The sequence below is a fragment of the Jatropha curcas genome, chromosome 8, assembly GCF_041381405.1.
Source record: "Jatropha curcas cultivar XTBG-Jc1 chromosome 8, XTBG_Jcur_1.0, whole genome shotgun sequence".
Lineage (NCBI taxonomy): Eukaryota > Viridiplantae > Streptophyta > Magnoliopsida > Malpighiales > Euphorbiaceae > Jatropha > Jatropha curcas.
Genome location: NC_143158.1, coordinates 3995499 through 4020178, shown reverse-complemented (window position 1 = coordinate 4020178; position 24680 = coordinate 3995499). Strand labels below are relative to the sequence as shown.

Here is a 24680-nt window from a genome sequence, read left to right as displayed (position 1 = left end):
TGTGGGTAATCAGTGTTCGAATGATCTTTAATTTAACCTAATTCACAAAAAAAAAAAAAAAAAAAAAAAAAAATGAACCAATCTCAAGAACAAACAATTGAAGCTTTCAACAAGTCACAGTTCCTTATTCTTCCACTGAAAATCAAAGATAACCACCCAAAACCAAGTCATAAATACCTAAATCGGCATTAGACATCGAATAGGCATAAATAACTACAGTACTGAAACCTCAGATAGCTTCACATGATCCTCCATCTTATCCATGAGTATTAACAGCTTCCCAAACTAAGTTCTTTGGAACTGGATTCGCAAGGTCCCTAGCCTGCAAGGCTGCAGCTGAAAGAGTTCTAATTGTCATAACATTAGCCTTCCAAAATGATGCACTATCGTAAGGTAAATGATGCTTCTTGCATAGCTCCTTAACAAATGGTGAGATTTTTCTAAGCTGGCATCGAGGCAAACGTGGAAACAGATGATGTTCAATCTGGAACTGCAACCCACCATGAAACCAATCCATCCAAGAAGAACAGTTTATGTTGAGTGTTCCCTTTGTTTGTTTCTCAAACCAATCATTTCCGCTTGGAAGACCAACATAAACATTGGATGAGAAATGATTCAAACAGAACTGAACGTGTTGAATCCCAGTAACCGCGAAACTAGCAAGAACAAACATCACTCTCTCTCCCCAATTTGGTAAGCAAGAAACAAGTAAAGGATACCAAATCCAAAACACAAGGACTCCTAAAATCTCTTGACCTCTGTTGGGTACCCTTCTTTTGGATAACAAAAGCAAGAAAGATTGTGCAAACAAATTAAGCCTAGCAAAACACATCACAGGATAAAATGTCCAATGCTGATAACTAACCAAAAACCTACAAACAGAATCGAAGTTCATCTTCCTTTCATAAAAATAAGACTTAAGTGAGCTAAAAAGTTTTGAAGATACCGCAAAAAAAGGCATGTGCTGCAGATCTGGGTCAAATTCAAGACTATTACAGGCAATGTGGTGGGTATTATGGTTCCATTTCCACCACGCAATACTTATCCCTGCAAGGCAATTACCAGTTAAGATCTGAACCAACCGATTGATTTTAGGGCTTGTCATGACCTGATAATGCCCCGAATCATGTCCAATCCACCCACTTTGAATCCACAAAAACCCTATTAACCCACCAGAAAGCAAATGTACCCATGTACTATCTGAGCATAAAATCCCATAAATACTGAAAGAAAGCAGCATTGCCACGACACAAAGTGTGACTAATGTCACGTGCCCTTTCTTTTCAAAAAGACCCATTTTTGTGAACTCAGCAAGCAATTTTCTATAATCTTTTGATACCTCAGAAACAGAGTGGTCTTTGAGATAATATCCAGTAAAGAATTTGTCGAGATATTGCCATGCAGTGCCCGGATGATATGCAACGAAAGCATCAGTAACGTCTTGCCCGGAGAGATGAAGCAATGGAAGCTCACCTCCTGGATGGTCCTTTGTCCAACCGGTGACATTGTAGACCTTCCCCTGTATTGAGATCCATAGATCCCCTGACTTAGTGTGCTTCTTTAGCTCTTCTTCTGAAATGTACTTCTTTGAATCCGCCATGGCAGAAGCAAAAAGATTAGCTAACAAACACAGATCTTTCTCTCCTTTTTCTTTATATCTTCTTTTCACTCTCTTCCTTTCTGGACTGCGAAAGGAAGAGACTTTTACAAGAGGGAAAGCATCACAGAGGTTTTATAGAGTTGGATATTTAATTGTGGTTTTTGTTAAATTTCTTTTTCATTTTTTTTTCTTTCACTATCTAATGTTTCTTGTCTTAGGAATTAGGAAGGACACGTAGAGAAAAAAAAAAATAAAAATGGTATCTTTATGTAATATGTATGTCCTAATACGTGGTTAGAGAAGCACCACAAGATTTGTTTAAACCAAACCAGAGCCAAAAACCTATTTACCATTAGGAATGGGACTCGAGAGGGAGTGGAATAGGGAATTACTGGATTGGCTATAGAAAAATTGTACTGCTAGTAGATTTTAGTACTCTTCGAGTAATTTTTATTTTTTCTTTACTCTTTTTAGGCTGCATTTGCAGTTACAAGTTACAACTCATAAGTCATAACCACATCAGCCTATCCCACACTAAGGTCTACAGCTTTTGACTTAGTCAAAATAACTGGAATTTGTTTAGTTTGAAAGTTTAACGACACTATATGTGTAAAATATATGAATGATGTAAATTGTGAGAAATATGATGTACGGTGAGGATCTGATGTTGTAAAGATTTTTCATTTAAATACTTAATTGATAACTTTGTATTTATTAAGAGAATTTAAAAAATTGCAAATTTGCTATGTTTAATTAAGTAAAGCTGTGAAATTAATGGTTAAAAAAAATAATACTGTGAAGCCTGAAGGGCGAACTGAAATTTGGCCACTATTTTTTTTCCACTTAAAATTAAGTAAAAAATAGAAATCAATATATTAAAAATTTATTAATTAATTTGTAGGTTTATATAGTTAATTTCCCTTTTTGTCCAGCCTTTTTTAGAGAAAATAAAAATTCATTGTTGATGTTGGTTGGCTCTCATCTACCAAATAATCAGCAATTTGAATGGTAGCGTTAGAGTATCAAATCCTTAAGAACGTTTGTTGTTGTATAACCAAAAAAAGCAACTAATTTTGAATTAAATATATTATAAATATTATTAAATTAATAAAAATAAAAATACAGTTTAAGGCATGTGGGAGTTACGAATTATTTGAGTATTTAATCGGAAACCCTAATTATAAATTAAGTAATGTTTAATTAGGTAATATCGTACAAGCCAAAACCAGTAAAATGCAAAACAAAATGCAAGTTGTTAATGGATAAGAATAATGAGGAATGCATGTGCTATGTATAGCTCAAGCCTTATTAAGGAACCAAACCCAAAAAATATCTGAGGATCCTTAAGGTTTAAGAAATGAGGAATCTTAATCTCAATTATTTCTTTTAAGAAAAATAATAAAAAAAGGAAAATAAAAATTGGGAAAGTTCGTGGTGGCCCCACGGCACGTTTACCTTTGTCTAGCTGTAAACCTGTAATCACGTTACTCAACCTGCACCGTATGGTCCACAAGTCAATTCAATAGTCTTCCTTATCGTTCAGATTTGCTCTTATAAAGTTCGTTTATTAATTTAATTTCATATTTAGTATTTTTTTATAATTATTAAAATATTATTAGTTTTTACAAATACTACAATATAATATTATTAGAACGTTAGTAACAATTATAATAATTAAAATTATCAAAATAAATGTGATGATATTACTCGTTATTATTTATATTTAATTTTAAAATTATATTATTATAGTGATATTACAGTTAATTATTGTAATAGTTATTTTAATTATACATGTATTGGTAATTTATGTAAAATAGACAGCTAAAACTATTTCTGTGTGTATCGATATTTATTATTTTGTACATAAAATTTGTATTATACACAAGTCTGTGTGTGTATCCAATAAATTATTAAATTGATTTTTTCAATTTATTTACAGTCCGGTCCTACCTCTGACCTAACTGTGGCCGAATTGAAAGCACTTAAAGATGGGCTCGTGAAAGCCCATTCTTCCATATCATATTATTCAAGCCCAATCTGAATGCTAAACCCCAATGGTTTCGTTTAGCCCACTTCTTGTTTCCATTTCACCGTGAGTCGAGAAAGGGGATTCAATTAAACGTGTCTCACCAATACCATGGTTTCATAGATTTCCCGTGAACTATTTGGTGACTCAAATATTCCTAATACAATTTTGTATTTGGAGTAGTAATTAAAAATTAAATCTCTAGAGAAACTCGGGGAGATAAAATCTTTAAATGATATGATATAGATAAAGCGAATATACTCGCGCTTCTCTGCTTGATTCTTCCCTTTAACCCCTACTGTTTGTCTAAACCCCTGCCACCTCTCTTTGTCTTCTTTACAACCATTCATCAAGTGAGCTATACCCAATTTGTTGTTCTATAAAGGTAATGAATTAAATCTGTTAAATCTTACCTTTACTTTGTTTTTCGGGGAAAAAGGGCAAATCTTTTCTTCTAATTCTCTTGTATTAGTTATTGAGGATTGAAGTTTGGGTAAGTTACTGTCTACCCTTTTGTGGGTAGTGATGATCCTTGAACTGGATCAAGTGTTCATTTCATCGGGTGTTTTTGTTTTGCACTTCGGCTTTGGAGCTTACATTTTTTCTGTATTGCGTTTTAAGTATAGTGTGACCAGAATTAAGTATGGACTGAAAATTGCTGAATTCTAGCTTGGCAGTGTAGCATATTCCTGTTTTTGTTTTCTTTCCATATTTTTAAACGCGACATTTTACTAATTTTATCAATTTTTTCTTGATAAAGTTGTGTCGTTTGCATTCTTTGTAGTTGAAGAGTAGAAGGATGAGAAATTAGGGTGTTGATATTTATGAAGTTGAGAGAGAGCAGAAATGTGTGTTATTTGTGTATGGTGGTACAAACTGTATGTGGTTTGCAGAAACTCTGCTGGTGAGTCTATACCTTTCTCTACGTGAGAAGGCAAGGGACTACCCTGCACCGGTTCTGTTTCTTGTGTTTTCTGAAGCTAATCTATATCAGTCTTTTTTAATTCACTTGTAGGTTTTTCGAATTCTTTATTTTATGAATATTCCTACAGTTGAATTTTGGTTCTCCCTTGTTGGTGTGTTAGATTTTATTACATAGACATGCAGACTGATGAAAGAGTTCCCGTTGCTTTTACATCATTCATGCCAATTAGTGACGGTGATGTTTGCCTTCGTTGTGAACTATTGTTGTGCCTTACTTCTCAAATACATACGTTGCAGTTCTTGACAAGTGATAAGTTATTTCTGTTTCTTTTCATTATTTTATGATGGAAATCTGGCTAAAAGTAGATATATCTCCCAACATAACGGATGCTTCTTTACTTTCTTAATGTCTTACTAGCCCCATCTCTCTCTCTCTCTCTCTCTCTCTCTCTTATATAGTCTGACATATTGCCAATATAATCTAAAGTCTGAAACACAGTCATTGTCTGAAGTCCAACTACTAATGCAGTTCTTTTCTTTTTTCTTTTTTTTTTTTTTCTTTTTTTTCTGAAGCATTTGGCTTTTTTCAGGCATATATATGCATATTGTTTAGCAGAACCAAGCACCATCCTTAGAATTTCTGGAAGTTCATAGAATAAGGGTGTTTGTTATCCATCATGGCACATTTACTCTCAACTTCTTGCTCCTTAAAGTTGTCCTCCAGCTGCAGATCTTACTCTCAACTTTTGAACCAATGCCCAACTACATGCAGTAGCTTTTTTAAGATTCAAACTTCAAGATCTCCTTCCAGAAGGCTTATGTTGCAAGGGAAGAGACCAAACAGAAGTTTTGTTATCCAAGCAACTGCGGTCCCAGTGAGCCAAGAAGCTCCATCTCAATCAAGCTCCGATTCCTACGATACTCCTGGTGAATCATCCAAGCCACGACGGGTCATGGTCATTGGTGGAGATGGCTACTGTGGTTGGGCCACTGCTCTCCACCTATCCAACAAAGGTTATGAGGTTGCTATTGTTGACAGCCTCATCCGTCGTCTTTTTGACCACCAACTTGGTCTAGACTCTCTGACCCCTATCTCTTCCATCCACAACAGGCTCCGCTGTTGGAAATCACTCACTGGAAAAAAAATTGAACTCTATATTGGTGATATTTGTGACTTTGAATTCTTATCAGAAACCTTCAATTCATTTGAGCCTGACGCTGTAGTCCATTTTGGGGAGCAACGCTCAGCTCCATATTCAATGATTGATAGGTCTAGAGCTGTGTTTACTCAGCATAACAATGTTATCGGTACACTTAATGTTCTCTTTGCTATAAAGGAATTCAGAGAGCAGTGCCATTTAGTGAAGCTTGGGACAATGGGAGAATATGGAACACCAAACATTGACATTGAAGAGGGTTATATTACAATTACCCATAATGGAAGAACAGACACTTTGCCTTACCCTAAGCAAGCCAGTTCTTTCTACCACCTTAGTAAAGTTCATGACTCAAATAATATAGCCTTCACGTGCAAGGCTTGGGGAATTAGAGCTACTGATCTAAACCAAGGAGTAGTTTATGGAGTAAGAACTGACGAGACTGAAATGCATGAGGAACTCAGCAACAGGTTTGATTATGATGGAGTTTTTGGGACCGCATTGAATCGGTTTTGTGTCCAGGCTGCTGTTGGTCATCCTCTTACTGTATATGGAAAGGGAGGTCAGGTAAGATTCCTTCAGTCAATATTACTATAGCTTTGCCATACTGCTTATGTTCTTTGCTATTTACCTTTTAGATAAATAAGGGGGGCAATGATAATTTTGATCACTGAATAATTTCTCAATTTTGGAGGTTATATATTTGGGTGAAAGCTTGTGAAATATAATATATATTTTAGCTTGTGGCTTGTACAAACTGTGATGTTTTTTTAATTTCATTTTAGGACGTCCTTAGCTAAAGGTTTGAGTGGATTTGTGATAAAACGTCATTTCTTACTTGGAGATGCTTCTAACTAACCCGTGTTCTTGTTTGGAGATTAGTCTGTTGAAAAAGTGTTATTTCTCTCGTGATGTTGTTCATGTTGAAGAATCTGGATCCCCTATAAATGCAGCAATTTCCTATTGAAGTCATTCATATACCCTATCTAGTGATATAAATACATGGAGCCGATTCTGGTATGCATTGCTCCTATTTGATGTTCAAATCAAGTCATACTTCAAAAGTTGGCAAGTTTCTGTACAACTAGGACTTGGGGTATCTTGGGAGCCAATGTAATTCACTGCCTAACTCGTGCACCTCATCCATTTAATCATATGCTAGGAGGATCAGTACTTTCTTTTCTTCAATCTTTTGTTTGTTTCTTTGCAGCTTATTTGAATTAATTTTCAGGCGTTACATTTTGTTATATGTATGCTTTTTTTTCTGTGACATATTCGTTCTTGCATTTCTAACTGTGAACAATGATTTTATAAAATTTTTCTGTTTCTACATATAAAGTATCCTGAATGATTTTTCTTCACTACCCTTTCAATTTATATGATTCAGACCAGGGGCTACCTTGATATAAGAGATACAGTTCAGTGTGTAGAACTCGCCATAGCAAATCCAGCTAGGCCTGGAGAATTTCGGGTCTTCAATCAATTTACTGAGCAGTTCTCTGTCAATGAACTTGCTTCCCTTGTAATAAAAGCAGGAGAAAAACTTGGGTTAGATGTGAAAACAATATCTGTGCCCAATCCACGAGTAGAGGCAGAAGAACATTACTACAATGCCAAGCACACTAAGCTCATTGAACTGGGGCTCAAACCGCACCTTCTTTCAGACTCTCTTCTTGATTCATTGCTCAACTTTGCTATAAAGTTCAAGGATCGTGTTGATTCTAAACAGATAATGCCCAATGTTTCTTGGAGAAAAACTGGTGTCAAGCCAAAGACTGTTGCAGCCTAATCAAGCGAATGCAGTTTATAGATGCACATTTGAGAAAGTTGTTAACCAGCCTGATGTTCTGTCATTTCCGTTCTCTGTTTTTAGTAGCAGCTGCCGCTTTTTCAACTTTCCCCTTAAATTTTAGTATTTAGGTTTTTAGTCGTAATCTATACTAGCTAATCGGATGTAAACATGTATCATGAATCTCGAGTTCAGGGTTTTTGTTGGCCTAGTCTTGATTGTACTAGGTATATGCCTTGTGCTAATGTGGTATGATAAGATAGTGCTCGATGTAATATCTTGAGAGAGAGAGAGAGTGCGAAATATTGTCATTTACACATTATTAAATAATTGATAAAGGAGTTGTGTTTTGATGTGGTCACATCTGATTTCTTTCAAACTTGGAGTACTCGAGGTGCCGTATTTTGAATACTTCAATTCGTAATCTGTTAATGGTTTGTGTGACAGTGCTGGTTTGACAAATGAATTTGCTGTGCTGAAACATGTATAAAAATTTAAAATACAGCATATGGCAACCCAAGTAAACATATAATAGGGGCCGGCTGATAAAGGTACATTTTGTCGTAAACGCCCCAATTCATAAGACCTACAAATCCATTACCTTACTACAGTACAGGCGGCAAAATTTTAAACAGAGCCGCTTAAAGTGCTTGCTGTAGCAGGCACTTGGACTGAGAAGGTACTATTGAACACGACTGGAGTTTGTACTACCTCACTTGCTTAACATGTATGAAATCTACCCATGTGACCTGCTAAGCATGCGGTGAGGGAGCACAAGCTCCCATCTTCACTTGCAATTTTCATGTTCAAACTACTTTAAACCTCCTAATCCTCAGCGAGTTCTTTATTCTTCTGGTGTCGATCAAGCTATCACAATCGTGAATGAAAAGAATGAACTTTCAAGGACATCATCTCAAAATCTTCCCTCAAGAAATCTAGCACAACTGAAGCTAATTCATCCTGATGCCAAGTATACTCATGATCAGCTCCTTCTATGATGTGTAATTTATGATTAGGTATGAACTTAGCAAATTCCAAAGCATCTTCAACAGGTACAATTTTATCCATGGATCCATGAACTGTCAAGACCCTGAAATTAACGGAATTAAAATCAGGGCAAGAGTAAGAAATTGAAATACTCACAAAACATAAGCATGGATTTTCACAAACAGTTTGGAGAAATGAGTGCAAGAATCAAAAACAATCTTCAGAATATGTAGGATGACTCTGGATATTGCATTAAGAAAGCCACAAACTTTAAGGTTATGTGCGGTACACCATAATGGGATGTGATGTAATATTATCAGATGCTTTTTCACTTCAGAGTAAAGATTGCAAAGACATACCAGCTCGGGATTAAGGCTCACTTGTTGTTGTTGTGCATTTTCAGTTCAGTGTTACATATTCTTACAGCACAACAAACATAATCTAAATGAAATTGGCATGATTATCAATTTCTGACCTGCACTCCGGCTGAATTAGCAAACAGGCTGCATGAGTATCAGTAGTTAGACGATCCATTAAACTCTCTTTAGTCACTCGATACTCGAACTTCCCTATAAAGAGAGGGGAAAAATTGAATCACTGGCTGAGGAATATGATGGGGGAAAAAAAATTTCAAAGCAGCTAAATTCTAGAAGACTTAAGTAATGGCATACGTCCTAATAATAAAGAATATCATCATCTGTGGTTGTATTCTTCACGTCCTAATAATAAAGAATATCATCATCTGTGGTTGTATTCTTCATTACAAAATTAAGAACATAGGAACTTGGAATGTGAATCTGTCACCATATGACAAAATGATGTTTGATTGCTTACCCTTTCTATTTTTGACATCAATAAATCCATTTTGCTCAATTCTTTGTAAGAAGTCATTACCCAAGCGCCCTTCAATGCCTCTCTCCAGATTAAACCGGCCAGAAATATTCACCACTGTATGTACGTCATTGTACTTAGAAGCATACAACAGCACCACATTTCCTCCTACAAGGAACCTTTGTCAAAGAAGTGCTTCAAAAAGCCAGCAAATATATCACAATATCTAATAATTTACTTTCTAAATTATCTAAAATAGACAAGGCACAGTCTGGATGTGGCCAAAACATAATTTTGTGATAAATGTCATGAAATGCATTAGCTGTAAATCAATGTGATCCTCCTTGGAGAGGTAAAATTGCTTAAAAGATACAGGAGAGACTGAATTTTTTGTCAAGAAGTTCATAATTAGTGATATTAACTCTGACTCCACCCATGACTTGAGAAATTTTCGCATCGGAATAATTTGAGGTTTATTGGCTGACAAGTAAGAATGCTAACTCAGGAAAAGGAATAATTTATGCAAATATGTATACAATGTATAACTTCTACTGTGAAATAAAAATTGCTGAACTTTTTCATTCTATAGCTCTTCTTACGTAGACCAAAAATGTTACAATGGGCATACCTTTACTGTGCCCAATAATTGCGCTTATTGATCGTTTCTGCCCACAAAAGTGTTGGACTACAGCACGTAAATCATCAGCTTCTCTGCGGTAATTACCATACTGAAATGAACCTTCACTTTCCCTGGAACGCACCATAAAATTTAGGAAGGTTTCAAATCATAAGACAACTAGCATTCCATACTCAGGCTTACTATTGCTTCTAAAGAGATTGCCTGTGCCTTGCAACATAAGCCACAATCTAAATTGAAAGAACTATCTACAATATGGCAGCCCCAAAAACTTATAAAATCAATTCCTGATATCCTCTTCAATTCCAACTGGAAAAAAAAAACCAACAAAAACACAAAGCTTACCCGTTTCCAGCAAAATCAAAGCGAAAGGCACTGATTCCTTCTTTCTGTATAGCAGCAGCAAGGTTCGCCATTGGTATCCGTTCCTGTACACAAATAAATAGAGAAAACGATCTCAACCAAGGAACTAACCCACCAAAATTCCCAACAAAACAGCTTGGGGAAAAAATGGACACTCAGGAAGAAAAAAAAGTTCATCTTAGTTAAAAATCAGAAATGTAAATGACGTTCATAACAAATCATAAAATCATCACCTTTGAAGATTGAAATCCATGGCACACAATAACTAGCTGCTTAGAACCAGTATCATGTAATAAACCCACAAGCTTCTCGCCATGGCAGTTCTCTATAATAACTCTTTGCAGTTGGAGAGCTATAAATAGATAAAGGGGTCAGGGGACAAGAATGATATAGCATAAAGGAAAAAAAAAATCCTGAAAATTTAAACGTAAAGCTAAAATGTCAATGGAGATTTTGTCCCAATTATCTTGATTCTTTAAGGACTAACATAGGATAATTGATAAAGAAGCGTACTTGTGACTTAAAGATCATGAATTTGGAATTATTCTCCTCTAATGTGAAAATCAAAGCAAATGGTGGATTTTAATTGAAAAAATAGGCAAATAAAGATAAGGAATAACTCACCTGGGTTTTGAAGATGTTGAAACGACTGAGTCGGCCGAGTCATTGATCGTGGGTATAGTCTCGGCCTTCAATTGAGCTACAAAACGCGCCAAATTAAGGAAGATTGGAATCAGGAATTCCTTTTGTTTATCAGAGTTCAGAGACATTAAACAGACGGTTGAGCTAATAGCTATGTTGAAATTCACGAAGGTAACTCGTAGATTAGTTTACCAATCACTTTAGAAACGACCAGTCGTTACTCAGTTTTTGTTAGAAATTCTTCGCACGTCTCCAAAACTACGGAGTATTGTTCATTACTACAAGAGCCGACACTATTATTTTGCGAAAAACGACGGATTTGTAGTTGGACGATATTGTGAATATCAAATCATCTTGCTCGTTTAGTACTTGAAGATCAGATAACATATGTTCCCAGTTGAAAATCACGCAGTACATAAATGGCGGAAAAAAAAATTGTACTTTCATCGTGATGTTCCGCTCACAAAAAAAAAAAAAAAAAAATGATGAGAATCAAATTTTTAAAAGTAAAATATTAAAAAAAAAAAAAAAAAAAAAAAAAAAAAAGACAAGCACAACAACATCACATTAGTAAGTAGCAACATAAAAGAGAAATATGATTAAAGGTGTAATCTTAATCCATTTCCAAATATCATCCTGAATTTCACATTTTAATATAAATTTAATATTTAAATTTTATGAAAATAATTTCAAGATTACGATTGATTTTTTTTTTTTTTTTTGGTTAAAACTGATTTGTACGCATTTAAGTTCCATCTCCTCCTATTTTATTTTGAAAATTTAATGTTCTCGCCCCATCTTTTTTAATCCAAAATTCTAAATATCTTTTCTATTTATGAATCTCAAATTACATACATAAAAATCATTTTTATTTGATTTTATTATTATTTTCACTCAAGTTTCTCCTACTGAATTTTTTTTTTTTTTTGTATACAATTAATAAGTATATGGAGTTCTCTCTTTTGATAAAAAAATAATTATAAAAAAATATATAAAATCTCAATCAATTCTCTACCCGATGCCGATAAACCCAAATTCTCACTTTGACCCGTCCCGGAAAATGAAATGAGATAGGAGGAAGAAACTATATACCAGTTGAAACAGAAGCGACTGTATGTTTTATGCACAACATTTTGAGGTGTATTTTTTGAAAAGCATAAGATGGTTTCAGAATAGATGATAGCATGTAAAGGCAGAGTAAAACTTGAGAATCTTTTATAATTTTATCCATAAATAAACCCTATCGAAGCCGTATAAACAAAATCCATTAAAGCTAAGGATAAAATAAAATAAAACTAAGAAAAGAAAAACAAAGAAAAATTAAAAAAAGGCATTGGATTTCTATCAATTCGCTTCTAAGTAACAGCTACATTTGGCATGGTCATGTTATTGCCATAACTTCTAGAGCCCGTGGTCAATCTCAAGACTCACAGAGGTTCATAAATAGAACATCCCCGGCAGCAATCAAGCTACAAACTAGAGCACAAAACGCCTTGGAAGTCAATCACTATATGCACGTTAAATTGAATAGAATGGCCAATTGGCAACAGGCCTTATAATTCCATTTGTGCTAAGATCCAACAGAAGCAATACCTTTTGCTTTGGCTGCTGCAGTTGCTGCAGCGGCAGCAGCAGCAGCCGCTGCAGCTGCAGATGCAGCTGGATTAGGTGTTGACGGAGGCACTGGATTGGATTGTGAACTGCTCTGTGGTGCGACTATCTGTTGATGCTGTGGCTGTTGTTGTTCCTCAGAGTTCACTTGGGCAAGCAGAGCATTGATTTGGGTCCCTGAGAGTGTCTCGTGCTCAAGCAAAGCATTGGCAAGTGCATGAAGCTCCTTGCTATGGGTGGTAAGGATGGTTTTTGCATTGTTGTAAGCCTTTTCCAGGAAATTCTTGACTTCTTGCTCAATAAGAAGTCTAGTCTCAGTGCTCATGCTCTTTCCATTATCATCATAATTGTGGGTAACAACCCCAACTTCTTTACTCATGCCATACTTGGTAACCATTGCTCTTGCAAGTTTAGTAGCTTGTTGGAGATCAGAAGATGCCCCTGAGGTAACTTCATTTTCCCCAAAGATGAGTTCCTCTGCAACTCGGCCTCCCATGCAAACATCAAGCCTAGCAAGCATCTGCTTCCGGGATATACTTGTCTGATCCTTGTCCGGCAATTGGGAAACCATGCCAAGAGACATACCTCTTGGAACTATTGTTGCCTTGTGAACTGGCAGAGCTCCTTCAGTATGAATAGCAACAAGGGCATGCCCACCCTCATGGAAAGCAGTTAACTTCCGTGATTCCTCAGAGATTACTGCTGACTTGCGTTCACTTCCCATCATGATCTTATCCTTTGCATACTCTAGATCAGCCATTGTCACTGCTTTAGCACCATCCATTGCAGCCTTGAGAGCAGCTATATTGACCAAATTTGCAAGATCAGCACCTGAGAACCCCGGCGTCCCTCTCGCAATGATCATCAAATCAACATCATCTGCCTTCAAGACCTGCAATCCCACAATGAATGGTCAGACATGTCACAAGAATCAGAAGTTATTGATAACAACAACCCCAAGAGAGAGAATCATGGTCACCCAACATAGTGATTCCAATGCTGCCAAAAAAAAAAAAAAAAAAAAACACACACACAAACAGAGTTTCTTGGCCCAAATAATTGGAATGATTCCAGTCAGAATCACAATAATTGCAAGTGCCAGTATACTCAAGGCCAAATAAGCCACCATATATATTTTTATGGCTAAATAAGTAACTCAATAACAGCAATATAATCATCCAATAATAGCAGGAAATGTAAGAAATAAATTGTGCATGTGGGCACATCTGTCCTACTGTATATGCACATCCAGGCAAAGCTTAAAATAGAACAGTCAGGTCTGCTCAGCACATAAACTGCCAATGCTATTTCAGAAGTGTAAAGACAAGTTAAAAGTTTCTGTTCCAAGAGAAATATAATACCTTTGACATGTGGGATTCCATAATCTGCCGCCTTCCTTCCACATCTGGATTAGGAACAACAATGTGGCGATCAAACCGTCCAGGTCTCACCAGGGCCTTATCCAGTGATTCTGGAAAATTTGTTGCTGCAATTACTATAATACCTTCATTTTGCTTAAAGCCATCCAACTCAACAAGCAACTGATTCAAAGTCATCTTCATGTACTGTTGATCCTTAGGGTTGCGGCTTCCTCCTATAGCATCTATCTCATCAATAAATATTATACAAGGCGACCGTTTCTTTGCAGCAGAAAAAAGATCCCTCACCCTTCGGGCTCCAACTCCAACAAACATCTCCTCAAACTCGCTTCCACTGCATGAGAAGAAAGGAACCCCAGCTTCACCAGCAATAGCTCTGGCTAACATAGTCTTACCAGTCCCAGGTGGGCCAACAAGTAAAACACCTTTTGGGAGCTTACCACCCAGACGAGTGAAGCGCTTTACCAGGGAAAAGCAAGAATCAATTAAAAAAAAACTTTCTGAGAATGAATAAAAAATTGCCATAGCACATAAATCGGTTATTTATTTAACTTTTAAAGAAAATAAATAAATATACGTTTTGACACTTGAGAAATATAGAAGGGAAATAAAGTCCACTAACTATGAGGAAATTCAATGTTTATTTTTCACAAAGCCAGACAACAAGAGAAATTCAAGGTTTAATCTATAACCTATATCATACAACAACAGTGCTAACATTATTAGGAATAAAAGGAAACAATTACAAAGATTTAAAACATGACATTATTGAGAATACCAACAAAAGAGAGACACATTTTACAGGTTCAATATTCTTTCATTAAAGACATCCACCACAGAAGAGAGAGAGAAAGAGAGAAAGAGAGAGAGAGAGAATTTCTCGAACATAACAGCATGGGTAGTCTACCTTTGGATCTCGAAGATAATGGACAATTTCTTCTAGCTCCGCCTTTGCCTCATCAACACCCTTTACATCACTAAATTTGGTGTTAGATTCCATGCTAGGTTGCACCTCTTCATGTAGGCCAAGTCCTAATACATTGAAAACATCAAATCAAGGAAAAAATTTTCACCAATGTAAAATGTTATTAATCGAATGATAAGAGCACCAAAAAAAATATCATGACACTATAATACCTTTACTGATTCCTCTGTCCTCAATAAGTGCTCCTACACCAGAAATCAACAAAAAGGCCAGTGCAATAGTACGAATAGTACGCCAAAGCTGCTCCTTAAAATGGCCTCCTTCTGTAGCCACCATGTGAATAGGTGCACCAGCAGTTCCAAGAATGCCATCTTTTGTAAGTTTTCCCACGTTCTTGAAAGCAGAGAGACCTCCTATGCCTTCTTCCTCCTTTGCCGAGTTTCTGATGCCTACAGATTTTAAAGGCAGCTCTTAATAATTCATGACATCAAGAACTATAAGTAACAAAAGGTGGGAGGAGGTTGGGTCAACAAAATGTAAATATTCAGAATGTAAGTTTCAGGAAGTCCAAATTCAAGCAAATAAATTTTTGCCCAAAGCATTTGGTAAAACAAGAACAAGAACAAGAACAAGAACAAAATAAAATAAAAGCATTTCCCTATCTGCTTTTCTAAACAGAAATAACAAAGCATCAAAAAAACATATTTAGAAACAGAAGAATTGCATTACCTCTCTGCAAAGTCTTCAGCAACTCACTGTCATCCAGCCTGTCAACTTTGACTAATGCCTTTACATATTCTGAAAGTGCAGCATTGTTACTATGTAATGATGGTTGACTTTCAAATAGTCGTATTACTGCTTCAGGATCATTTCGATGGTAAAGTTCTTTAAGATATGCAACTTCATTAGCTTCATCTGTATCACGTGCCCGACGAGCTAAGTTACCAACATAGCTTGACTGAAATCTCCTTTCAACATTTAAAAGCCCATTTCCTGCACAAAAAAAGAAATGGTAGAAAAGAAAGATAAGGAATAATCTTGACATTTCACTTAAATCCAGACAACAGAACACAAAAAAACAATTATGGTTAATCGACATGATGACGTAAAAACTTTTGATATTATAGATAATGTATCTGTACCACCTCCAAACTTGTTAACAGGAAAGTAAGTTTTGCTCAAGAAATTCTTGCACTCTATTAAATCTGATTGATGCCTTGAAACCTGCAACAAAGATGAACAAGGAAGGAATTCATCAAAAGCAGAAAAACAAGCACAACATTGCTGTGGCCAAGTAATAACTCTACTAACTTCGAGTTATGAAAAAAGACATAGAAGAGGGGGCACGAAATAAAAAGAAATGGAATGTGTAATCTAACTAATTTCAACAACTTAATGTACTATAAGTACTGTGTTCCACACATGCATGGATGTAACCATACTTTGTGCATACAAGTGCATACAAACTTAGCAAATCTGTATGCAGCTAGCAAACAGTTCCGAAAACCTCCCATGGTACCAAACTTGATCTACAAATGCGCACACACAATCAAACACAATGGAAGCAATAATAGAGCAATTATGATCGCCCATAACCAACTTTAACTCTTTTTTCTATTCACAATTCTTGTGTTAACTAACCAGAACCATATCAAAACGTCTAGCCAAAACACAAGCCAACGCAGTATACCATGAATTTGTCAAATGCAACTCCCAAAAGCCTCAAAAATTTAAAGCCAAATACAACTTTTTTCCAGAACATCTCTGCTTATAGTAGCAGCAATTATTCACAAAAGACACTGATTTCCATAAGCTCAGGAATATTGTTGCCCTTTGATATCATATTTATACCCTCATTTTATCAATTAAACAAAAGACAAAGCTCTGGGATGTGGCAAACAGTTTCTAATCAATTACGCCTTGATTCAATACTGAATCTAAATATCCCTATGCACTCTAGTTTCTTAGAGCACCAGACTCCATAACCGTTACCAATTAACCAAAATACACTGTATAACACAGGTAGATATTAAAGTTAGGGCTTTTTGCAATCCCAAAAATTGCAATTTCAGAAACTAAAAAGTCCATCCAATAAAAGTATATTAACCTAAACATAATAAAGATAAGAAGCTCTAACTGACCTGAGCGATTAGGCGCCTCCAAGCCATAGCCCGATTAGGGACCAAAAAGGTCTGATCTTTGTTTGCTTCGTTAGCTACTCTTCTATCTCTCGAAATAAAGTATTTACAGTGCGATATAAAGAGTGTCAGGTGTGTTTGGACAGCGATAAAAGGAAGAAAAATGAGAGAATAATGGTCTAGGGTGTAGAGAGATAGAGAGCGCGTGTGGCGGGTTGAGCAGGAGATAGCTTATGGCTCTTCGGGTTGGAGGAAGTCTCGATTTGGGTTTTTGGGAAAATGAAAAATCTAAATTTTGATTAACTTATTTAATTGTCATATTTTTGTATATCACATTTAATATTGATCCAACAACGTGGAAGTGGTTGTCTACCTGCTTCGCTATGTCTAGGATCTTCTGGTATGTGTTCATTGGCTGTTCGGCTTTTTGAAATATCTGTTCTGCGCAGATTTTTATTTATTACTTGGGCCATTAAAAATCTTCCAGTTTCATGAAAGCCCAATCTGGGGCCATCGGATTGTCTTTTTTGGTCGAGACAATTCATCCCAGCCCGTTAAGCCAGCAAACATAGGCATGGAGAAAAACATCGTTATTGGTGGAGGAAGCCAATTTTTTCTAAAATATTGTTACTGTTTTTCTTTTTTTTTTTCTTTTTTTTTTTCAATGAAAGATTGTGTGTGTATATATATATATATATATTCTTTTTATTTATATCATATGTATTCTTAATCCATTAGATTAAATCCAATCTTGCTCGCATAATTTCAAATATAGAAGGAGAAGTGCTTTCAGTAAAAATTTTTTCCATCAGCAAAATTAAAAGTTTGACATCTTGTTTAATGGACCGGAGTACTATTAATCTCCATTATCAACATACTTTTGTCATTATAGAAACTTGTTTTTGATTGATTTGATGTATGAAGCGGCGTCATATACTGGGTGTAATTAAGTGTTATCTAGTTTAGAAACATAGGTACTTAAGACAGCGGGTCTGTTCAGCAAATTAGTTATTTTGGTAGTTGTTAGTTGTTTTAATTGCATTTAGCCGTTAACTATTTTAGTAACTTTTCATAAGACGCTAAAAACTAAATTTTAAATAGGTCAACTTTTTATAAAATCATACATTAACTTTTAAAAACTAGTTCAAATGCTATTTTAGCAAATATTATAAAAAAATAGTATTTAATATTTTAATAAAAATTATTTAAGAAGTTGTTACCGAACAGAGACAGTATCACGTGTGACTATTGATTTTATAACCCGTTATTTTCATTAATGGACGTTGGTTAAGTTATGAAACCTGCAAGGTTACTATTTTGCCCGTTATGAAAATTGTAAAATTGTAAAAAGAAATTTTTGGGAAAGCTTTATAGATAAACCGTTGACAGTTGGTTTCAATTTGCTCATGATTGGAATGCTAAATTTATGGTTTTTGAAACTTCATTTATCTAACTATCAGCATTAGATTTTTGTTTTAGCTTTATACTTAACCATTTTTCAAAACCACCCATGTATTGCACTGACCAATGCAATTTTATTATATTCAAGCTTTATGTATAGAAACAAACAACAAAAGTAATCTTAACGTACTCGGTACTAGGTAGGTAGGGTTAGTAATGGCTCCTCAAAATTTATTTATTGTTTTTATATTATTGGCCTCCCCAATTCTGATTTTAACTTTTTTTTTTCCTATTTTTATTTTTGGACCTTTCAATATGTAAAGTCCATTTCTGCCCCTGTGAGGGATAATCTTAATTATATGTTAAATATTAATTAATATATAATTATTTATTTATTGTTTCTGTACAATTATGTTGAAGTCAACTTTTATTTTTATTTACCGATACATATATTATCTCCGTTCCATAATACTTGTTAGATTTGAAAAAATAGTTTATTCCAAAATACTTGTCACATTTGTGATTTGAAAAGTAATAAATATTTTTTTTCATGCTTATCCTCTGTATATAACCAATAATTATTACTTCAATTTAATAATTTTTTAAGAGAATTAGTATTAAATTAAAGGTAATTTAGTTAATTTACTCAATAATTTCTTATAACTTAAATAAATTTAATGGTTTTCTCAAGCGACGTGAAATTACAGATGTGATGAGAATTATGGAATATTAGAAAAAAAATTGTATTATTTGCTGAAATATAAGAACAATTATTTTCTTACAAGCAAATGTATAATGCCTTGTGCAAATATACTTCAAATTTTCAATTTTAAATTATATTAATCTGTAGTATATATTGAATTTTTATATCTACAGAAAACAGTAAATTTAAATGACTAAGCAAAAAAAAAAAAAAAAAAAAATCAAAATGTTTATATATTGCTTCTCAAATACCAATTGTATAAATTGGAATGCCATTGTGCATAGCTAAATTGACACATTAAAAAAAGAACGTAAAGAATTTACTAATTATAAATCCAAATATCATGTGCTTTGCATTATTTTTTTAATTCAGTGTATTTGATCTCAGATAATAAGATTAAGATGTACAAGTAAGAATTTATATTCGAAAGGAGTGCAGAGATAATCGTGTAGGAAAAAAAAATGCAGTCGTAATTAGTGTGATTAAATAAACTCATACACAGAATATATAATAAGACAAGTATGTATAAATTATACAAAGGAATAAGATATTGTTCTCATTGTGGTTACTGATTGCTTTGAAATTACAGAGATAATGAACAGATTCCAAATTACAATAGGAAAAATAAACAAGAGTGAGAAAGACGAGCAAAACTGAAAAAGGAATATATATATAATGAAAATGCTAACCTTGCCAAGGTGGCTGGTTTTGGCTCCGTTGCTCATATGTTGAAGAAGAAGAAGAAGAATTAATATGAGCAAAAGCAGCAATATTGGGAAAATCTTTATGAGAAAAAGCTTTTAAACCCAAGAAATCTCTAGTTAACCCATCTTTATGAGTTGCAGATCTATCTTCACTTCTGCTAAACTGAGATTCTGTTGACTTTGATAGAGTTTCTTGAAAAATATTATCATTACTTGCGGCTTTTTTCGAATTCATTAAAATTCCAGTTAACTCTTCATCAAAAGATGACGACACATCAAACCCACTTGCAGAAGACAAACAAGTCATCATATCATGGACAAGAGAAGAAGGCGGTATGATAGAAGCAGCTTTATTCGCAAATGATGTCAAGCCATGACCAAACCCACCTCTTATGTCTTCGCTTGAAGACAAATTGAGACCAGAACCAGCTGTAGACGTAGCTACCGATGTAGAACTAAAGCCAGTGGTAGTTTCAGACATGTGAGCTTTGTGGGGTCTAGAAGATGGAGATGGAGATGGCTTATTGCAGCTCATAGTCACACCCATTTGTGCTGCTTTTTGCAGCAATGCAGTTGCAGACATGTGAGCAAAGGCTACAGGAGGCTGAAATCGAGGGAGACTAAGATTAGGGTTAGGGCTAGGGTTTTGATCATTTTGTAAATATGCTTGATCTAAATTATTAATATTTGTTGGGAATAATTGGGAAAAGTTGGGACCTGCAGGAGCAGCTTCTCCGACTAACCATGGTGGGACATTACTATTGTTATTATTAATAAAAGGACGGTGATGACTTTCTTGCTCCCTTTTGACTGATGATAGGGCTTGCAAATTGATCATATGATTAGAAGTTGAAGAAGAGGAAGGATTTAATGTTATGGCTCTTGCACTCTCTTCTGCTAATGCATCACAGAAGGCTCTGTGTGTGATGAAACTGTCTCTCCTACAATCCAATATTCAAATTAAATTACCAAATAAAAACAAAATTGTATACCTATATGCTATGATGCTATTGCGAACAGTGTCTGTCTCAGTATTCTTATCTTTCTCTTTCTCTCTTTTTCTTTCTTGTCAACTTTTTGTATTGTCTTCTTTTTCCTCTCCAAGAACAACCTCGTGATAGATACAGTAAACTATTTTTCTAGCATAAACCCTCTAAAGATATCAAAAAGAAACCTCTCTTTTTTATCATCCGGGATGCTTTCATCACTACCGGTCAATGTTTAAGCTCGAGAATTTTGTAAACTAGTGTAATTAGCTTAACCATGGAATTGTTAATATATGTATATATATTGATATCAATTACCTAGAGAAAAGGGTTCCGCAATCACATCTATACTCTCTTGTGCCACAAATCTTGGAATGGGCTTTCCAGTCAGATTGAACGGCATAACGTTTAGAGCACTTTTCACACTTCCACTTCTTCTCACCATGCTTTCTGCTAAAGTGTTTTTTGATTCCTGTAAGGTCTCCTAGAGCTCTTGATGGGTCATGATGTACACATGTAGCTTCTGGACATACATATACCTTCTTCCTCACTTCCTTGTTTGTTCTTTGCTTTAACTTCCATGGCAGGTTATGACCTCTTCTATGAAGTTGAAGATTTTGATCTCTTTGAAATCCTTTGTTACAGATCTCACATATAAATCTGTTTGTTGCTAATAGTGTTTTTGGAGACAAAGCTATCACTTCTGCTTCTGGGTCTGCAAATATTCAACACCCAGATATATGTTGCGAGTTTGAATCTTATAACTGAATCTAAATTAAAAAAAGTAACAAAACCCAGATGATAAACTAATGATAGAATTTTTAACTTCCAATAAATTTAATTTAAATTTAAAACCTGGGTTGCCTGGAAGATTTCTCTTCTTCTTTGGTGGAGGTGGTGGGGATTGATTTGATGGAGGAAAAGACTGTTGAGAGTACAAAGTGGAAGTTTCAATTCTGCTACGAGAAGAAGCACTTATTTCACCAGAAGCAGAAGTCAAATTGGAGATGTTCTCATCCATTGCCAAGCCTTTCATCATCTTTCTTTACATATATAATTGAATTACATCACTTCGTGGGCGAGTGACACAAACTACAAGATGCATTGATGGGAGACACAGATCATATACTTTTTTAAGAATCTGGGACAATATGTCCTAAGGATCTGAGTAGAAACCCTAATTTAGTAAGGCCAATATAATAAAAGTGGAAAGTGATAGAGCTACTAGGAATAGCTGAATTCAGCTTCTTTCATAAATTTCACCTGTAATAACTTCCCTTAATTAAAAAGGTTCTTGATTTCTTGTCTTTTTCTTGAAAATTGAGGACCTATATATGCTAGCTCAAGGAACAAAGAAAGAAAAGAAAATTCAATAAAAAAATAAAACAAATTCCTAACAACAAGAAAGGATTCAACACATAAATATGTGAAAATCAATTAAAAAACTGAATTATCCTACATAATGAAAAAAAGTATGTGAAAAACATTAAACATGAGAGAGAGAGAGAGAGAGAGAGAGAGAAGAGACGTGGGGATGGGATGAGGGATTCCTTTGAAGCACTCCATCCATCCAAAAACAAAAACCAAGCTTGTTTCGACGTGCACTTTCTGTCTTTTCCTGTGGTCTCTTTCTACTCCTATAAAAAAATTAAAATACAAATTTCTTTTGTACACACACACACACAAACATATATATATATATATATATATACAAATTGATGTGGGTGGGTTGCTTTAACTAATTACCTTATCAAATCAAATGATTTTTCCCTGCATATCGTAAAATTTTAAACTGTAATACTCAGACCACCTTTCCCTCGCCATGAAAAGTTTCAGTATAAATAATATAAAGATCCAAGTAAAAGGAGAGACTGTGAGATATATCCTATATTATAGTATAACTTTTGGACAGTAAGCCCGCTGAGAGATACTGAGAGAGAAGTTTGATTAAGGAAGATGGTGGGTAAAAGAGTTAAAAAGCAAAACCTCTTTCTTTTCTGTGCACTTCCATTACACAAGCATGATTGGTTCAGTGATTGAACTTAGCAGACATGCTCTTTGTAATTAGTTCTATAATTCTTCTTTAATTCTTTTACAGTTGTTTAGTGTACGTATTTTATATTTTATACAACCAACATTAATTAATTCTTTTGTTTATTCTTTTAACTAAAGATCGTTTACTTATTAGAAAAATAAAATAAAACGTTAAACCTGTCAATTGAATGTCTCATGGTTAAAAATGATAAACAGAATATGTATATACATGAACTTGGTCGGTCCCCAGTGCTGCCCAACCCATCACCACTTGTTTTATTTTTTTGTCTGTTATTGGAGAGAGAGAGCTATTTGGCAATAAGGATAAGGAAGGATGTTGGATTGGATTTCATTTGTTTCCCTCTCTATTTTCCAATTTGAGAAAACCGAAAAGAATCCTAAGAAATGTCAAAGAGAACTCAGGCTTCTTCCTATTTCAACTTACTGCAAAAATCTGAAATTGTAAAGTTTTACACATTACTACACTATATACGTCACATCCAACATGTTTTCTTGATAAACTTTGCATTCGTTAACTACAAAGTGTGATTAGGGATTATTGACCGGGATTAATGGTTAAGAATATAATAATTCGAACAGGCAGTTCAGTAGCAAAAAACACTTATAGGATCAATCATCATGATTTAAGTCGTGAGTTTATTCCTTTATAATGCAAACTCCACCGTGCCAGTTCTTTTTCCTCCGAAAATGAGAATATATTAGTTATAGGACATCGTCAACATGTTTGTTAATATTGTTAGTAGAGCGGTTTCAATTTGTCTTCCCCCTCAATGTATAAATATGTTGGATTAAAAAGTATAGTTTGGTTAGCTTTCATTTGTCATTTTCATCTTTGCATTGTCCATTGTTACATTCCTTTCTGAAATATTTCCTCCACTGTATATACACATGCTCATGCTCATGGGTCACACCTTTTCTTTTTTCTTCTTTTTTACTTAATTGATAGTACTTTTCTACGTTGAAAGCAACTTCTGGTCATGGGTCACTTTAACTTATAAATTGTTTTTTAAGGTTTTAATCTTTTTTTTTTTAACCAAAATTTCAAAAGCTGGGCTTTTAATATGTTCGTGATAATATCATCTATATATAAAGTACAATAAAGAATATAATTATTGTTGTTTGGTAATCATAATTAATATATATAATTACCACACTAATCATGATATAAAATCTTATTTATTATCATGTGGTCCAGCAAGTTGTTCACCATATCACTTTTGTTTCTTTCTCTCTCACATTTTCTTGGATTGAGGTTTTTTGTGGTCTTGGCTTTATATATAGGGAGAGGGGATATATAGCAATAGGGGTGTAAACGACCGTTCGTAACCTACTCGGGACTCAGCTCGGTAAAAGCTTGCTCGAGCTCGTTCAATAAGCTTATCGAACTCACGAGTTAGCTCAATAAGACAAAATTAGTTAAAATTTATATTAAAACGACGTCATTTTGGTTAATAAATTTCGAGCTCGAGCTCGAGTATATTCTTATTGAGCTGAATTCGAGCTCACTAAAACTTGGCTCGGCTCGTTTATAGCCCTATGTAGCAACACCGAGATCTAGAGAGCCAGGACCCCCTCAAAAATTTAATTTTCTTCCCTTTAAATTTTGTTTATATTTATAAAACTATATCTATTAACCTTTCAATTTTATTTTCAGACTCCATTTTTTTCGAACCATAACTTATCTTTTTTTTTTTTAAAGAAATTATTTTTCAAATAAATCGGTTCTATTATCTGGTTATAATATTGAAAATTAATTTGAAAATATTAAAATTTTAAATATTACTATAAAAATTGCATATTTTAATAATTCTTTATTAGTATT

The 24680-nt window shown here is 34.5% G+C and overlaps 5 protein-coding genes across 10 annotated transcripts in view; 1 reads left to right on the top strand and 4 right to left on the bottom strand.

The window, feature by feature from the left end:
* LOC105638142 (delta(8)-fatty-acid desaturase 2-like) overlaps window positions 1-1969 on the bottom strand; it is a 2833-nt gene extending 864 nt beyond the window's left edge. The window contains 1 exon segment of the mRNA NM_001308821.2: window positions 1-1969. This exon segment is cut by the window's left edge and continues 864 nt beyond it. Coding sequence (NP_001295750.1) covers window positions 257-1600 — 1344 coding nt within the window. The 5' untranslated portion in view covers window positions 1601-1969 and the 3' untranslated portion in view covers window positions 1-256.
* Window positions 1970-3851: 1882 nt separating this feature from the next.
* SQD1 (sulfoquinovosyldiacylglycerol 1) lies at window positions 3852-7857 on the top strand. 4 transcript variants are annotated; one of them, XM_012221885.3, is made up of 3 exons: window positions 3852-4011; window positions 5124-6274; window positions 7095-7857. In XM_012221885.3, exons 2-3 carry the CDS (start codon window positions 5228-5230, stop codon window positions 7494-7496), a joined length of 1449 nt encoding a protein of 482 aa, XP_012077275.1. In that variant the 5' UTR covers window positions 3852-4011; window positions 5124-5227; the 3' UTR covers window positions 7497-7857. The 4 variants fall into 4 exon arrangements, with proteins under 4 accessions (XP_012077275.1, XP_012077277.1, XP_012077278.1 ...); XM_012221887.4 differs by having other exon boundaries at window positions 3854-4011; window positions 5141-6274; XM_012221888.4 differs by having other exon boundaries at window positions 3857-4119; window positions 5141-6274.
* A 92-nt stretch (window positions 7858-7949) lies between these two features.
* On the bottom strand, window positions 7950-11300 carry LOC105638139 (alpha/beta-Hydrolases superfamily protein). 2 transcript variants are annotated; one of them, XM_089724909.1, is made up of 8 exons: window positions 11149-11300; window positions 10939-11014; window positions 10548-10666; window positions 10297-10379; window positions 9943-10064; window positions 9318-9482; window positions 8959-9052; window positions 7950-8586 (listed from the first exon to the last, which is right to left on the bottom strand). In XM_089724909.1, exons 2-8 carry the CDS (start codon window positions 10979-10981, stop codon window positions 8367-8369), a joined length of 846 nt encoding a protein of 281 aa, XP_089581035.1. In that variant the 5' UTR covers window positions 10982-11014; window positions 11149-11300; the 3' UTR covers window positions 7950-8366. The 2 variants fall into 2 exon arrangements, with proteins under 2 accessions (XP_089581035.1, XP_089581034.1); XM_089724908.1 differs by lacking the exon at window positions 11149-11300 and having other exon boundaries at window positions 10939-11128.
* Window positions 11301-12276: 976 nt separating this feature from the next.
* Window positions 12277-17315, bottom strand: FTSH4 (FTSH protease 4). Of its 2 annotated transcripts, none has more exons than XM_012221882.4 (7): window positions 17013-17315; window positions 16014-16095; window positions 15601-15864; window positions 15084-15320; window positions 14854-14978; window positions 13929-14405; window positions 12277-13459 (listed from the first exon to the last, which is right to left on the bottom strand). In XM_012221882.4, the coding sequence occupies exons 1-7, from the start codon at window positions 17037-17039 to the stop codon at window positions 12527-12529; spliced, it is 2145 nt and encodes a 714-aa protein (XP_012077272.1). In that variant the 5' UTR covers window positions 17040-17315; the 3' UTR covers window positions 12277-12526. The 2 variants fall into 2 exon arrangements, with proteins under 2 accessions (XP_012077272.1, XP_012077273.1); XM_012221883.4 differs by having other exon boundaries at window positions 16017-16095; window positions 17013-17314.
* A 2304-nt stretch (window positions 17316-19619) lies between these two features.
* LOC105638137 (protein indeterminate-domain 7) lies at window positions 19620-22439 on the bottom strand. The gene is made up of 5 exons (XM_012221881.4): window positions 22332-22439; window positions 22067-22140; window positions 21659-21895; window positions 21122-21518; window positions 19620-20758 (listed from the first exon to the last, which is right to left on the bottom strand). The coding sequence occupies exons 3-5, from the start codon at window positions 21840-21842 to the stop codon at window positions 19798-19800; spliced, it is 1542 nt and encodes a 513-aa protein (XP_012077271.1). The 5' UTR covers window positions 21843-21895; window positions 22067-22140; window positions 22332-22439; the 3' UTR covers window positions 19620-19797.
* Between the last annotated feature and the right edge of the window lie 2241 nt (window positions 22440-24680).

Bases quoted from the DNA above. Each gene is read 5' to 3' on its own strand.
- LOC105638139 (XM_089724909.1), bottom strand. From the start codon at position 10,981: ATGACTCGGCCGACTCAGTCGTTTCAACATCTTCAAAACCCAG. The intron at 9,483-9,942 runs GTATGCCCATTG...GGTTCCTTGTAG, and splicing joins AATTATTGGGCACAGTAAAG to GAGGAAATGTGGTGCTGTTG. The intron at 9,053-9,317 runs GTAAGCAATCAA...CTCTCTTTATAG, and splicing joins TGATGTCAAAAATAGAAAGG to GGAAGTTCGAGTATCGAGTG.
- LOC105638137 (XM_012221881.4), bottom strand. From the start codon at position 21,842: ATGATGAAAGGCTTGGCAATGGATGAGAACATCTCCAATTTGACTTCT. The intron at 21,519-21,658 runs GTTTTAAATTTA...GAATATTTGCAG, and splicing joins AAATCTTCCAGGCAACCCAG to ACCCAGAAGCAGAAGTGATA. The intron at 20,759-21,121 runs GTAATTGATATC...ATTGGATTGTAG, and splicing joins TGCGGAACCCTTTTCTCTAG to GAGAGACAGTTTCATCACAC.
- SQD1 (XM_012221885.3), top strand. From the start codon at position 5,228: ATGGCACATTTACTCTCAACTTCTTGCTCCTTAAAGTTGTCCTCCAGC. The intron at 6,275-7,094 runs GTAAGATTCCTT...TATATGATTCAG, and splicing joins TATATGGAAAGGGAGGTCAG to ACCAGGGGCTACCTTGATAT.
- FTSH4 (XM_012221882.4), bottom strand. From the start codon at position 17,039: ATGGCTTGGAGGCGCCTAATCGCTCAG. The intron at 16,096-17,012 runs GTCAGTTAGAGC...TCTTTGTTGCAG, and splicing joins GGAGGCGCCTAATCGCTCAG to GTTTCAAGGCATCAATCAGA. The intron at 14,979-15,083 runs GTATTATAGTGT...TCAATGTATTAG, and splicing joins GGACAGAGGAATCAGTAAAG to GACTTGGCCTACATGAAGAG.